Source organism: Eulemur rufifrons, chromosome 7, assembly GCF_041146395.1.
Source record: "Eulemur rufifrons isolate Redbay chromosome 7, OSU_ERuf_1, whole genome shotgun sequence".
NCBI lineage: Eukaryota > Metazoa > Chordata > Mammalia > Primates > Lemuridae > Eulemur > Eulemur rufifrons.
In genome coordinates this window covers 117,043,948-117,058,524 of record NC_090989.1, presented here as the reverse complement: position 1 = coordinate 117,058,524, position 14,577 = coordinate 117,043,948, and the positions used below count along the sequence as shown (strand labels likewise).

Sequence of the window (14,577 nt, the reverse complement as noted above, 5' to 3'; positions counted from 1 at the left end):
TTTAAGCCAGCACCGAGTTGGGTCCTACTCAGGATGCAAGAGAAGAGACCAAACATATATTGGATATATTGCATAGACTGGACAGTTCATGTACATCATCTTATTTAAGGCTTAAAATAAATAACCCTGTAAGATTAGGAGATACTATTCCTAATTTACAATTGAGGAAGCACAGGCTAAAGGGGTGGAGCAAATTGTTCAGGTCATGTAGCTAGTGGGTGAGTTAGACAGCAAGGTTGACTCCAAAGTCAGTGGCCTCTTTCTGTGACACCATGGTCATGAGAGGTGCAGTGTCCTGTCTGAAGTTCACCACCATTGTGCAGTTATTTCTTTTCTGGGTTGTGGCATCTAAGGGAAAGCAAAAATAGAGAGGAGAATCCCAGGACTCAGAAGCAACCAAGTCAGAGCTGAGCTTAGGTGGGCAGTAAGCCAGGGCTGGGTGGGAGGTCTGGGTCTGTGTGCTGGCAGGTTGAGAAGGAGGGAGAGGGAGAGAAAGGAGGAGAGAGGGGGGAGGGATACTCTCATCTTCTCACAGCTCTAAGGATAAAAATTAAATTCCTTACAAATGGCCTGCAAGGCTCTTAAGGTTTGCTCCTTCATCTCTCTCTCTCTCACCTTACCTACTGTAACATCTCCCTTTGCTCCCTGCTTCCCAGTCCCTCCTCAGTGGCCATGTTCTTTTCTACCACAGGGCCTTTGCACATGCTCTTTCCCTGTATCCCCTGAGCCCAGCCAACCTCACCTTTAACACAAGAAGTGCTTCATCGTTCTTCTCCAATTCAATCCTTAACATTCTCAAAAACACCTTCCTTGGACTCTCTGCCTACGTCAGATTGCCACGCTGTTCACATTGATGGCATGGGGAGTGTCCCTTTAGTGGCATATGCTGCCTTGGTAATTTTTGTCTCTGTGGGATTTGATTAGCGTCTGTCCTTTCCAGGAGCACAGGGGCTACTTCCATTTTCATGCGTCCTTGCATCTAGCACAGCACCCAGCACAGACAGTTGTTCAGCAAGAGATTGGTTGAATGAGTGGAGGCAGCACGGCCTCGTGGTTATGAGCACGGACCCTGGGGAAGACTGGCTCTACCATTTCCTAGCTGTGTGATCTCAGGCAGGTTACTAAATCTCTCTGAGCTTTAGCCGCAGCTTCCTCATATGCAAGATAGGGAGAGTAACAGTAGCCACCTCACAGGATTGTTATGAAGAGTACATGAGTTCATATAATGCACTTAGAATACAACCAGGTACATAGTAAGGAAGATATAAGTGTTTGTTAAATACATAAAATGAACAGGTGCTAAATACTTGTTAAATGAGTAAGTAGAAATTAAACTGACAAATTTTGATAAAAAAAAATACAAGTGGACTATTGTTGAAATACAGGCCAATAGCCAAATTATACTGACTAAAAATAACTGTCTAAAGAACAGAAAACAGAATTTAAATTTAATTTAACCTCCATTAGGAAGTTTGTTGGGAAACTTACTTACATGTTAGGAAAACAAGCATTTACAACTGGGAATATGTCCAACATCTTAAGAGAAAGGCAGGCTCAAATTCCTAATATAGTCAATGAATACTTTAGGTATGTCTGAAGTTACTGACTAGTCATATGTTGGGCTGAATCATTTCTGTCAAAAATCAGCAAAATAAGAATAAAAACCACAAACGAACTTTTTAAAACCACCCACACCCAGCACACAAATCCATCCACCAAGCCTGTGGGAATCTCCTGTGAGAGCCGCACAGCCCGCGGCGCAAGGCCCGGATGTGCCTGTGACCGAGGGACCACACTGCACAGTACAGAAAACCCACGGATGCCGCACATTCGCACCCGCCCGTGGCTTCTTCTCAAACATCCTTTAAAGTAAAGGAGTGTGAAAAAATAGATGGCTTCCACATTGTATCCCTTGAGCAGGTATGACTTTGACAATGAAAATCTACAGATGTGGATTTCTTTTTATCTAATGTATACTTTTTTCATTATAAAGACGTGTATTATCATAGGACTAAAGATAGTTAAAAGTTTTGATATATTATATAGTGCCTCTGTCAATTTTTAAGGTTATGTTGTTATTTCAGGAGACAAAGGAAGAAATAAACAAAGGAAGGAAGGACAATTACAGACTGAAGAAGGGAGGCTTGCAAGAGGGGAAAGAGTTCAAAGCAAAAGAGAAGTCAGAGCTGCTACAGCAAACTGGGAAGACACTATTAATTTCTACTTAAGGGTACTAAACAAATTGCTTTGGCTGGCTTACTTCAACTTATATGCATGCAACATTGAATTAAAATTGTGAGTTGTTTTAGTGAAAATACACCAACTGAAGTGAGATTTAGTTTTCTTCATGAAAAAAGGAAGCTTAGGGCCAAATTTTCATTGGGACTTAATCGTGACTTGATGCAGATGGATAGTAAATGCGCTATTTATATATCTGTCACTGGAGAGACAATGGGTTGGGTTATGGCTCAGTGCACAGACCTGCTGGTTGTAGGAGGCTGTGGCCAGCGTCTGGGGCTGTGGATAGGAGTGGATGATGTCTGACTGTGCAGGGAAGGAAAATTCACACCACACCCCCCTCACGATGGCAAGAAACTCCCCATCTCCACAACTGGGTCCTCCCTACCTCATCAGCCTCATCTCTCTTGCATACGCTGGAACGTGATTCTCTTCTGTCTCTGGGTTTTATCAATACTGCTTTCTTTGCCTATACTGCTTCCTCACCTGTGCCTGGCTAAGTCTTTTACATCTTCAAGTCTTGTGTGTCACCTCTTCCAAGGAGCTTCCCCCCAACTCCAGGTGGAAGATGCGCCTCCTCTGCACCTAGTGCCACAGTCACCTGCTACCATGCAGTGATTGCCACCTACGCTGTTCACTCCTTCTGGGCAGGGGATGCAATTTAATCAACTCTATTTCCAGCAACAGTGCCTGGCTTGGAGAAGATGCAGTAAATATCTGTGGAACATTGAAACGTGGCAACCCAATGTATGGCATTCAAAGATATGGGCAGAAGAGCCCATTCTGGACTTTCAAAAATGACCAAGTACTTTCCATAGATGGAGGACTAAAAATGAAGACAAGAGGGTGACTGAGGTCATGTGTGACCAAGGCCCTTCTACCTATTAATATCCCAAGTGATAGAAATCATATATAACATAAACATATAACATATCCAATATGATGAATTATCTGTGCATTCTGTGGTTACCATAACCTTTGGGGACCAGGAGTACTCTCTGAAACCTCACTGGGCCATGCCAAAGCCTACCCCTGAGGCTAAAAGAAAGCCTGTAAGTACAACATCAAGTGTCTTAAGTCTCCAATACAGCGTAAAGATGTAGCTGTCTGAGAAGCAGCACTTTCTGCAGAGTAGAGCACAGGCCCTGCCCCCTGATAAACCTCACCACAAAGACAAGCCATGAAGCTGGGGGCTTTTCTGATGAGTCAAGGTTGGCAGGAAAAGCCACTCGGTGGCTAAGAGTCAAGCAGATGTTTATATCAAGCCAAGCAGAAGTTATATACCCTGAAAATAACTTTAATTCTGCACACTATTTTAAGATATATAGGGAATACATCCTTTCTTCCCCTGCTAGACCAAGGGTACAAATATTTTTCCTAAGAGATAAGGACATGTTTTATTTTAACACAAATGCAATACCATTATTGGCCTTAAAAATTAAACAATAATTTAATACCATCTAATACCCAGTCTTCAAATTTCCCCAACTCCCTCACGAATATCATTTTATAGTTGATTTGTTTGAATTAGGATTTAAATAAGGTCCATACATGGTATTTGGTTTATATGTGTCTTAAATCTCTGTTGAATTATACAGTTGCCAATTATTCTTTCTTTCTTGCTTTATTTATTTATTGAAGAAATTGTGTCTTTTGTCCTAAAGAATTTATTGCATATTATATATAACTGGAACAATGCTGTGGAGGAGTCTTTTTTTAAAGTTTGATATTGTTTACTGAGCAGTAACTGATATGTAATAAACTGTATATATTTAAAGGGTATAATTTGACAAGTCTTAATATATGTACATCCCTGAAACCAACACCACCAGCAAGATAGTGAACATAACCATCATCCTCCAAAGTTCCTGCTTCCCTTCTGGCCTGTGTTGCTCCCCTGTCCCCAGCTCCTAATCTGTTTGCTGGCACTGTAGCTTAATTTGTACTTCCTAGAATTTCATATAAATGGAATACATGCAACATATGCTGTCTTTGGTCTGATTTCTTTCCTCAGCATAATTATTTTGAGATTCATTTCTATTGTTGGTTCATTCCTTTTTATCCCTGAGTACTATTCCACTGTTGGAATAACTCCCAATCTGTTTAAGTATTCACATGTTGATGGATGTTTGGCTTATTTACAGTTTGTGGCTACTATATTTAAAGCTGCTCTGAACATTCACGCACAAGTTTTTGCACGAACATATGTTTTCACTTCTCTTTGGTAACTATCTAGGAATGGAATGGCTGAATCATACAGTAGGTGTACATTTAAGCTTTAAGAAACTGCCAAGCTGTTTTCCACGGCCACTGCAGCATTTACATTCCCACCGAGTCGTGTATGAAAATTCCAGTTGCTCCACATCCTTAGTCATACTGGGCATGTCAGTCTTTCGTTTTAGTCATTCTAGTGGGGGTGCAGTATCAGTGCATTGTGGTCTTAACCTGCATTTCGTTTATGCTATTGAGCATCTTTCCATGTACTTACTTGTCATCCATATACACTGTTCGGTAGAGAGTCTGTTCAAATATTTGGCCCATTTTTATTGGGTTATTATTATATTTTGGACACAAGTCCTTTATTAGATATATGCTTTGCAAATCTTTTCTCCCAGTCTGTGGTTTGTCTTTTCATTCTCTTCAGTGTCTTTTGAAGAGTAGCTTTTAATTTTGATGAAGTCCAGCTTATCAATTTTTTTCTATTACGGATCATGCTTTTGGTGTCTTATCTAAGAAATCTTTACCGAACCTAAGGTCATAAAGATTTTCTCCTATGTCTTCTTCTAGAAATTTTGTAGTTTTAGGTTTTATGTTATGGTTTATGATCCACTTTGAATTAGTTTTTGTATAGGGTGTGAGCTATGAATTGAAGTTCATTTTTGGCATATGGATATCCAATTGTTCCAGCACCATTTGTTGAAAGCACTATCCTTTCTCCACTGCATTGCCTTTGTACCTTTGTTAAAAATCAGTTGTCTATGTAAGTAGGGGTCAAATTTGGTACTTCCTATTCTGTTCCATTAATCTATTTAACTATATTTACACTGATACCACACTGTCACGAGTACTGTAGCTTTATAATTAGTCTTAAAATCATATAGTGTTAATCCTCCAACATTGTATTTTTTCAAAATTATTTTAGCCATCCTAGATCAATTCCATCTCCATGTGAATTTTAGAATCGGCTTATCAGTTTCAACCAAAAAGCCCAATGGGATTGTATAGAATCTATAGATAAATTTGGGGAGAATTGAAATCTTAACATTGTTGAGTCTTCCAAACCTTGGACAAGGTACATCTCTTTATTTTAATTAGTCTGTCTTTAATTTCTCTCAACAATGTTTTGTAGTTTTTAGTGTATAGGTCTCGCACACTTTTGTCAGATTTATCCATAAATATTTCTTTTTTATGCTATTGTAAATGATATTATTTTAAAATTTTAATTTTTTAAAAAACTCAGGATATTGTGGGGGTACCAACATTTTGGTTACATGTAATACGTTTGCCTTGCCCAAGCCAGGGCTACTAAGCGTGCCCTTCCCCCATACAGTGCGCTCCACTTCCATTAGTTGTGGGTTTACCCCTGCCAGCACCCCCACCTGACCAGCACCCAATGAGTATTACTACCACGTGGGCACCCTATTGTTGATCAGTTAGTTAGTACCAATGTGATGGTGAGTACATGTGGTGCATGTTTTTCCATTCTTGTGCTACCTCACTTCGAAAGATGGGCTCAGTCTCTCAATTACAAAAAACAATGGTGAACTAGCACCTCTTATATTATCCTTGATAGAGATTAAAATTTTAATTTTTGATCCTTTATTGCTAATATATAAAAATACAATTGATTTTTATATATTGATTGTATATCCAGCAACCTTACTAAACTTACCTATTAGTTCTAGTAGCCTTCTTGTAGATGTCTATGGATTTTCTCTATAGACAACTATGTCATCAACAAATAGAGTTTCATTTTTCCATCCCAATCTGGATGTTTTTTATTTATTTTTCTTGCCTTATTGTTTTGGCTAGAACATCTAGAACAATGTTGAATAGAAATGGTGAGAATGGACATCCTTACCTTGTTGCCCGTCTTATGGGGATAAAAGGGTAAAGTATATCTTAAGGGGTAAAGTATTCAGTCTTTCACCATTAAGATGTTAGTTGTAGGTTTTTCATAGATGCCTTTTTTATTGGGTTGAGGAAGTTCCTTTCTATTCCTAGTTTGCTGAGAGGTTTTCTTTTAAATTAGAGATTGATTTTAGCTTTTGACAATTGTCTTCCCTGTGTCTATGGAGATAATCATATAATTTTTCTTTTTTAGTTTGCCAATATGTTAAATCATATTGATTGATTTTTAAATGACTAGAGGTTTATCAATTTTATTGATTTCCTCAAAGAAACAGCTACAGGTTTAATTAATTTTCTGTTTCTGTTTTCTATTTCACTGATGTTGGCTCTGATTTTCATTACAGTCACGTGTCATTTCACAACAGAAATATGTTCTAGGAAATGCAACGTTAGGTGGTTTCATCATTGTGCAAACATCACAAAGTGTGCTTACACAAACCTAGAGTTACAGCCTACTACACACCTAGGCTATGTGGTATAGCCTACTGCTCCTAGGCTACAAACCTGTACGGCATGTTACTGTACTGAATACTGTAGGCAGTTGTAACACAGTGGTAAGTATTTGTGCCTTTAACATATCTAAACACAAAAAAGATACAGTAAAAATATGGCATAAAAGATAAAAAATGGTATGCTTGTATAAGGCACTTACCATGAATTGAGCTTACAGGACTGGAAGTTGCTCTGGGTGAGTCAGTGAGTGGATGTGAAGGTCTAGGACATTACTGTACACTATTGTAAACTTTATAAACACTATATATTAAGCTATACTTAATTTATAAAAAATATTTTTCTTTCTTCTATAATAAATTGACCTTAGCTTACTGTAACTTTTTACTTTATAAAGTTGTCATTTAAAAAAAAACTTTTCAACTCTTTTGTTATAATACTTAGCTTAAAGCACAAACACATTGTACAGCTGTATAAAAATATTTTCTTTAAATCCTTATTCTATAAGCTTTTTTATTATTAAAATTTTTTGTATTTTAATTTTTAAAATTTTGTTAAAAACTGACACACAAACACACAAATTATCCCAGGCCTATGCAAGGTCAAGATTATCAGCATCACTATCTTCTACCTCCACATCTTGTGCCACTGCAAGGTCTTTGGGGTGGTAACACGCATGGAGCTGTCATCTCCTACAATAATAATGTTTTCTTTTGGAATACTTCCTGAAGGAACTGCCCGAGGCTGTTTTACAGTTAACATTTTTTTTTTAATAAGTAGGAGTATACTCTAAAATAATAATTAGTATGGTAAAGACATAAACCAGTAACATAGTCATTTATCATCATTATCAAGTATTATACACTGTACATAATAGTCTGTGCTATACTTTTATAGGACTTGCAGCACAATAGGTTTGTTTGCACCAGAATCACCACAAACACATGAGTAATGCTTTGCACTATCATGCTATGAACGTCACTAAGCAATAGAAATCTTTCAGCTCTGTTATAATATTATGGGACCGCCGTTATATATATGGTCTGTCGTTGGCTGAAATGTTATGTGGCACATGATTGTATATCCTTTCTTCTGTTTGTTTGGTACTTCATCTACTCCTCTATTCCTAGTTTCTTAAGGGGGAAGTTGAAATCACTAACTTGAGACTTTTTTTTCTAATATAATATTTAGTGCTATAAAATTCCCCCTAAGTACTGCTTTTGTGGCATCCCCAATTTTTTAATATATTGTTTTCATTTTCATCCAGTTTAAAATGTTTTCTAATTTTCATTTTGATTTCTTTTTGTGACCCATGGGTTTTTAGAAGTATGTTATTTCATTTCCATATCTGGGGATCTTCCAGAGGTCTTTCTGTTATTGATTCCTAATTTAATTCCACTGTGGTCAGAGATACACTTTGTGTGACTTCAATCCTTTTATATTTATTGAGACTTCTTTTATGGTTCAGGATATGGTCTGTCTTGGTAAATGTGCTGTGTGCCTTTATAAAGAATGTGTATTCCGCTGATGTATGGTGGAGTGGTCTATAAATGTCAATTAGGTCAAATTAGTTGATTGTGTTGTTCAAATCTTCTATATGCATATTTTCTGTGTGTTTATTCTATTAATTAGTGAGAAGAGCATTGAAAATAGCTTACTATAATTGTGGAGTTGTCTATTTCTCCTTGCAATTCTGTAAGTTTTCACTTCCTATGTATTTTGAGGTTCTATTAAGTTCAAAAGGTTTAGGATTATTTCCGCTTAAAGAATTGATCCTTTTATAATTATGAAATGATCTTATTTATCCCTGGTAATATTCTTTCCTCTGAAATATACTTTCTCTGATATTACTAGAGCTACTCCAGCTTTCTTTTAACTAGTGTTAGCATGGGACAGTTTTCTATTCCCTTACTTTTAACCTATTTGTGTTTTTATATTTAAAGTATGTTTCCTATATATAGTTGGGTCTTGCTTATTTTATCAAATCTAACAATCCTTTTTGTAGAAGTCATTAGGCTATCTATATTTAATGTGATTATTGATATAATTTGGTTTAAATCTCTCATTTTGTTATTTGTTTTCCATTTGTCTGATCTATTTTTTGTTCCCCTTTTCCTTTCTCCCTCCTTTTGCATTAACTGAGTATATTCTGATTCTATTTTAATTCTTTTGTATGCTTATTAACTATACCTGTTTGCTTTGTTATTTTAGCAGTTGCATTAGCATTTAAACTATATATCTTTTGCTTGTCACAGTCTACCTTTAAATGATATTATATATACCACTTTATGTATAGTATATGTCTATTTCACCCCCTCAGCCTTTATGCTACTATTGTCATATATTTTACCTCTATGTAAGTTATAAATCCCATAAGACATTGTTATTATTTTTGTTTAAGCTGTCAATTACTTTTAAAGAAATTTATATTGTAAGAAAAAAAATCTCATAAAATTACCACATGTGGTTACCATTTCCAATGGTTTGCATTCCTTTGTATACATCTATATTTCCATTTGGTATCATTTTCCTTCTGCCTGAAGGAATATTTTAGCATATGTTATAGTGCAGGTTTGCTGGAGTTGAGTTCTTTTACAGCTTTTGTATATCAGAAAATGTACTTCACTTTTGTTTTTGAAAGATATTTTTGCTAGATATAGAATTCTAGTTTGACAGTTTTGTCTTACAGTTCTTTAATGATGTTATTCCACTGAATTCTTTTTTGGTGAATTCAGTAACAAGATATCTGCTGTCATCCTTATTTTTGTCCTTCTGTGGCTGCTTTTAAGATTTTCAATTTATTACTAGTTTTGAGAAATTTGATTATCATATACCTTGGTATTTTTTTCTTCATGTTTCTTGTGCTCAAAGTTTATTGTATTTATGGGTTTATTGTTTTCATAAAATTTGGGTCATTATTTCTTCACATACTTTTTAGTTCCATCTTTGTTTTCTCCTTCTGGGATTCTAATTACAAGTATATTAAGCTGCTTCAAGTTATCCTACATCTTACTAATATAGTCTTTCTTTATTTTTAAAATTCTTTTTTCTTTTTGTATTTCATTTTTGATAGTTCCTATTGTTATAGCTTGAAGTTCACTAATCTTTTCTTCTCCAATGTCTAATCTGTTAATTCTATCCAGTATATTTTTCATCTCACACACTGTAGTCTTCAACTCAAGAGGTTTCATTTGGGTCCTTTTTATATTTTCCTTGTATCTACTTAACTTTAATATATGGCACCTAATTGTAATAACTGTTTTCAGTTATTATAAATGAAATAATTCTAATAACTTTGTTAATCCTAACATCTGCATCAGTTCGGGTTTGGTTTCTATAGATTAATTTGTCTTCTCATTATGGGTGTGGGTACAAACTTTAAATTTTTATGTTAAAGAATACCAAATTGTCCTTCAAAAATGTTTTATCATTTATCCCATCATAACAAGTACATGAGAGTGTCTGTTTCCCTTCTTATTCTACCAGTACTGAATTTTGTCAATCTTTGATCTTTACCAATCTCATATGCTAAAACTATTTAGTCCTGCAACAGATATTTATTGAGCACCAACCATAAGCCTAATGACACACGGTGACAATTCTGTGGTGTTCAAGCAGCCACAGTAGCTGTCCTCATGGTACTAATACCCTTGTGGTAGTTTACCATGTTTTATTTGCACTTTCATTGATTTTGAGCATCTTTTCCTAGGTTTATTGGCCATTTATATTTCTTCTTTGGTAGATTGTCTACCAATGGCCACTGATCAGTTTTAAAGAATTGTTTGAATTTTTTTTATTCCTTTGTAAGAGCTATTTATTTACTAAGGATTGAAAACCACTTTCACTTTTCAAGAATAAAAAATAAGTTTTTAGACATCAGTCTAGGCAAAGAATTTATGAAGAAGATCTCAAAAGCAATCACAGCAATAACAAAAATAAATAAATGGGACCTAATCAAATTAAAAAGCTTCTGCACAGCCAAAGAAACTATCCAGTAGAGTGAACAGAAAACCTACAGAATGGAAGAAAATATTGCAGGCCATACATCTGATAAAGGGCTAATAACTAGAATCCATATAGAATTCAGGAAACTCTGTAAGAAAAAAATCAAATAACCCCATTAAAAAGTGGGCAAAGGACATGAACAGAAACTTTTCAAAAGAAGATAGGCTAATGGGTAACAAACATATGAAAAAATGCTCAATGTCTCTAATTATCAGGGAAATGCAAATCAAAACCACAATGAGATATCACTTCACTCCAGTGAGAATGGCCTTTATCAAAAAGTCCCAAAACAAATGTTGGCGTGGATGCGGAGAGATAGGAACACTCATACACTGCTGGTGGGACTGCAAACTAGTGCAACCTCTGTGGAAATCAATATGGAGATACTTTAAACAGATACAAGTAGATTTACCAATTGGTGCAGCAATCCTACTATGGGGGCATCTACTCAAAGGAAAAAAAGACATTCTATAATAAAGATATTTGCACTTGAATGTTTACAGCAGCACAATTCACAATTGCAAAGATGTGGAAACAACCCAAGTGCCCATCAATACATGAGTGGATTAATAAAATGTGGTATATGTATACCATGGAGTTCTACTCAGCCACAAAAAACCATGGTGATCTAGCACCTCTTGTATTATCCTGGATGGAACTGGAGCTCATTCCACTAAGTAAAAAAGTATCATAAGAATGGAAAAATAAGCACCACATGTACTCACCATCAAATTGGTACTAATTGATCAACACTTATGTGCACATATGGAAGTAACATTCATCGGGTGTCAGGCAGGTGGGAGGGTGGAGGAGGAGGTGGGTAAATGCACACCTTATGGGTGTGGTGTGCACTGTCTGGGAGGGGCATGCTTGTAGCTCCGACTCGGGCAGTGCAAATGCAATCTATGTTACCTAAACATTTGTACCCCCATAAAAATTTTGAAATAAAATGTTATAATAATTTTCTATACCAAGTTTGTCCCTGGGATTCCCTGACAAATATTAATTTCCTTCCTCCACATTAGAGCTCCTGTATCTGGACATTTTGCAAAGCATCTTCAATATGTGTTTAATATCGACAGGCAATCAAAGAATGTGAGGAATTGTAACAAATGTAAAATAGCTTAAAATCAAGGGTTGGTGTAAATAAAAAGCTTTGCGGTTGTCAAACAAACAAACAAACAACCCCCCCCCCAAAAAAAAACAAACAAAAAATATGTTTTGTAAATTAAGACATTTCCTTTAAAATAGACTAATTTGTACATGATTTATTTGAAGAAATGACTTACATGTTACTTAAATACTTTTTGCTATATTAAAAGTAAATGGGAATTGACTCTGGTGTAAAAACAATACCCTTAAAGGCAAACTTTTCAAACAATACAAAAATACAAAATACATATTTGAATACATAAGACATACATAAATATATAAGTAAATAATTTCACATATATCTGACATCAACATATACGTGACTTATATTCTTTAGAAATAATCATACAGATCCCAAATGCCATTTTACTCCCTTAATAATGAAACAGAAAGTAAAGGAAATGAAACATTCCCAGATCATATATTGCTACCTGATTAAATATTTCTGGCAAATTCATGCCATTTGTATTGGAAATGCTCTATATGCAAGATCGCTAATTTGTAATCATCCAAGATCTATTTAATGTCAAAATTGCCATTACTGAACATTTGCTCACCCACTGAAGAGCATCAGAAGCTTTCCAAGGCACATGCTACCTGCCTACCTGGCTGTGTAGGTAAATGCTGGGAGCACCAGGAAGGGCACCCTGACTGAGGCACAGGTTCTAGACAGTGCCTCTGTCTTTTTTGCATTCAAGGACAACATGAGGTGGGCAGGGAGGGGAGGCCCTGAGATGTGTTCAACTCTAGGGCCAGGGACATGACTTGTATACATGTCATAAAACTATAGGGTGTCAAATTATGAGAAAATATATGCCACCAGCTATGCTACGCATAAATAAACTGAGCCATTTCAATAATGGCAATGATGACAGCAGCCTACAAAACCCCATGAGGCCCAACCCCCCAGTTCTGTTGGACTCGGGGCCCCCTGACCAACCTGTTTGGTGTAGGTGGTCTCTGGCCACCTCAAACAAGCGCAGGTGCATGTTGGTGATGGGGTTGAAGCTGCCACAGGCCAGGAGCACCACAGGGATTCGGCTCTTCATCATGTTAGGCGCATCCGCACCCACGACAGTGGCCACCGTGCCTTTATGGGGGCAAGAAGTCACGTCAGGGAGTTGGCACCAAGATAATTGTCCAGATCAGTGTCTCTAAACCACACATGAGCCATTAGTCCTCACTTGTAAGATGACCAATGAGGCAATAAGAACAATAACATTTATGGAGGGCTCACCATAGGCCAGAAACTATGCCATGGTATACATCTTCTCTTGCCAAATCCTTTTTAACAACCCTGAGTGGTTACTCATATAGCTCAGGGACCTCAGAAGCTGCTGGGCCGGGACTGGAACCCCGGCAGCCGGACCCATAGCTCATGTTTTGTTCTTAACCTCTACACCCTTCCTGGGCTCTGACGGGTCACCTTGGGGTCAAGAGGAGGTCTGTAGGCCTCCCATAATGTCATCTCTGATAGTCCAAATAGAACTCACAAAGTCCCAGAATAGACCAGCACTTTTAAAAAACTTTTATTTTCAAATAACTTCAGACATTGGAAAAAAAGTTGCAAAATTTATACAAAGAATTTTATATACTCTTTATCTAGAGTCCCCAAATGTTAACATTTTATCATATTTGCTATCGTTCATTCTTTCTCCATATACACACACATCTGTATACACCTATAAGTAATTTTTTTCTGACATGTTTGTAAGTTATAGATGTAATACCGCTTTACCTCTAAATACTGCAGTATATATTTTCTAAGAACCAAGACATTTTCTTTCACAATTGAAAAAATGATGATTAAAATCAGGAAATCAATATTGTTTCAGGACTACTATCTCATCTACAGACCATATTCTGATTTTACCTGTTGTCCTTTATCTGGGCCCAAGTATTTTGAGAAGGCACAGCCCACCCTCTGTCCTCTCCACTCTGTTGCTTCCAGCACCAGGTAAGTTAAGGGCGAGGACTAGCCTGGGCTCCAGGGCAGGCTGGCAGGTGCTGCCTCCCCCAGGGGTGGTGACGAGCTCCACTGGAGGTGGGCCTGGCCTGACCTGACTGCTAGTTCTGCTCTCTCTGGCTGTGAGACCTAGGGCAAGTCACAGCACCTCTCTGAGCCACAGCTTCCTCATCTGCAAGGTGGGGGTAATGTAACTTACTCTTATAAGGTTGTAGGGAGAACAGATGAGCTTCATATGGAAAGTATCTGGTGCATACGGAGCATTTAGTAATCACTGCGGCTGTGCTTGCTGCTGATGACAATGGTAAAAGAGATGCTGCTGCCCTGACGAGCGAGAGGGAGGACAAAGGCGATGGCAGTGTGCCTGCAGCAGGCAGCTTTTAAGATGGTTCCCAACGGCCCTCCTTGTCTTCACCTCTAATCCCTTCCCCTTGCATAGGGGCTGGACCCAGTAACTTGCTTCTGATGAGTACCACAAAAGTAGTGGGATGCCGTTTCCAAGATGAGGTTACAAAAGGTCCCTGGCTCCCTCTTGCTCACTGTGATGAGCCCAGCGGCCAGGTTGTGAGTGGCTCTGTGGAGAGGTCCATGGCCAGGGAACTGGGGGAGACGCCTGGTGGCCACCAGCCCATGCG

General features: G+C 37.4%; 1 protein-coding gene across 3 annotated transcripts in view; it reads right to left on the bottom strand.

Moving 5' to 3' along the window:
• NMNAT3 (nicotinamide nucleotide adenylyltransferase 3) overlaps positions 1 to 14,577 on the bottom strand; it is a 99,830-nt gene that overhangs the window by 38,578 nt on the left and 46,675 nt on the right. For all 3 annotated transcript variants that reach the window (XM_069473161.1, XM_069473162.1, XM_069473163.1), the window contains exon 2: positions 12,917 to 13,066. In XM_069473161.1, the coding sequence (XP_069329262.1) occupies positions 12,917 to 13,028 (112 nt within the window). In that variant the 5' untranslated portion in view covers positions 13,029 to 13,066. The remainder of the gene's footprint in view (positions 1 to 12,916; positions 13,067 to 14,577) is intronic.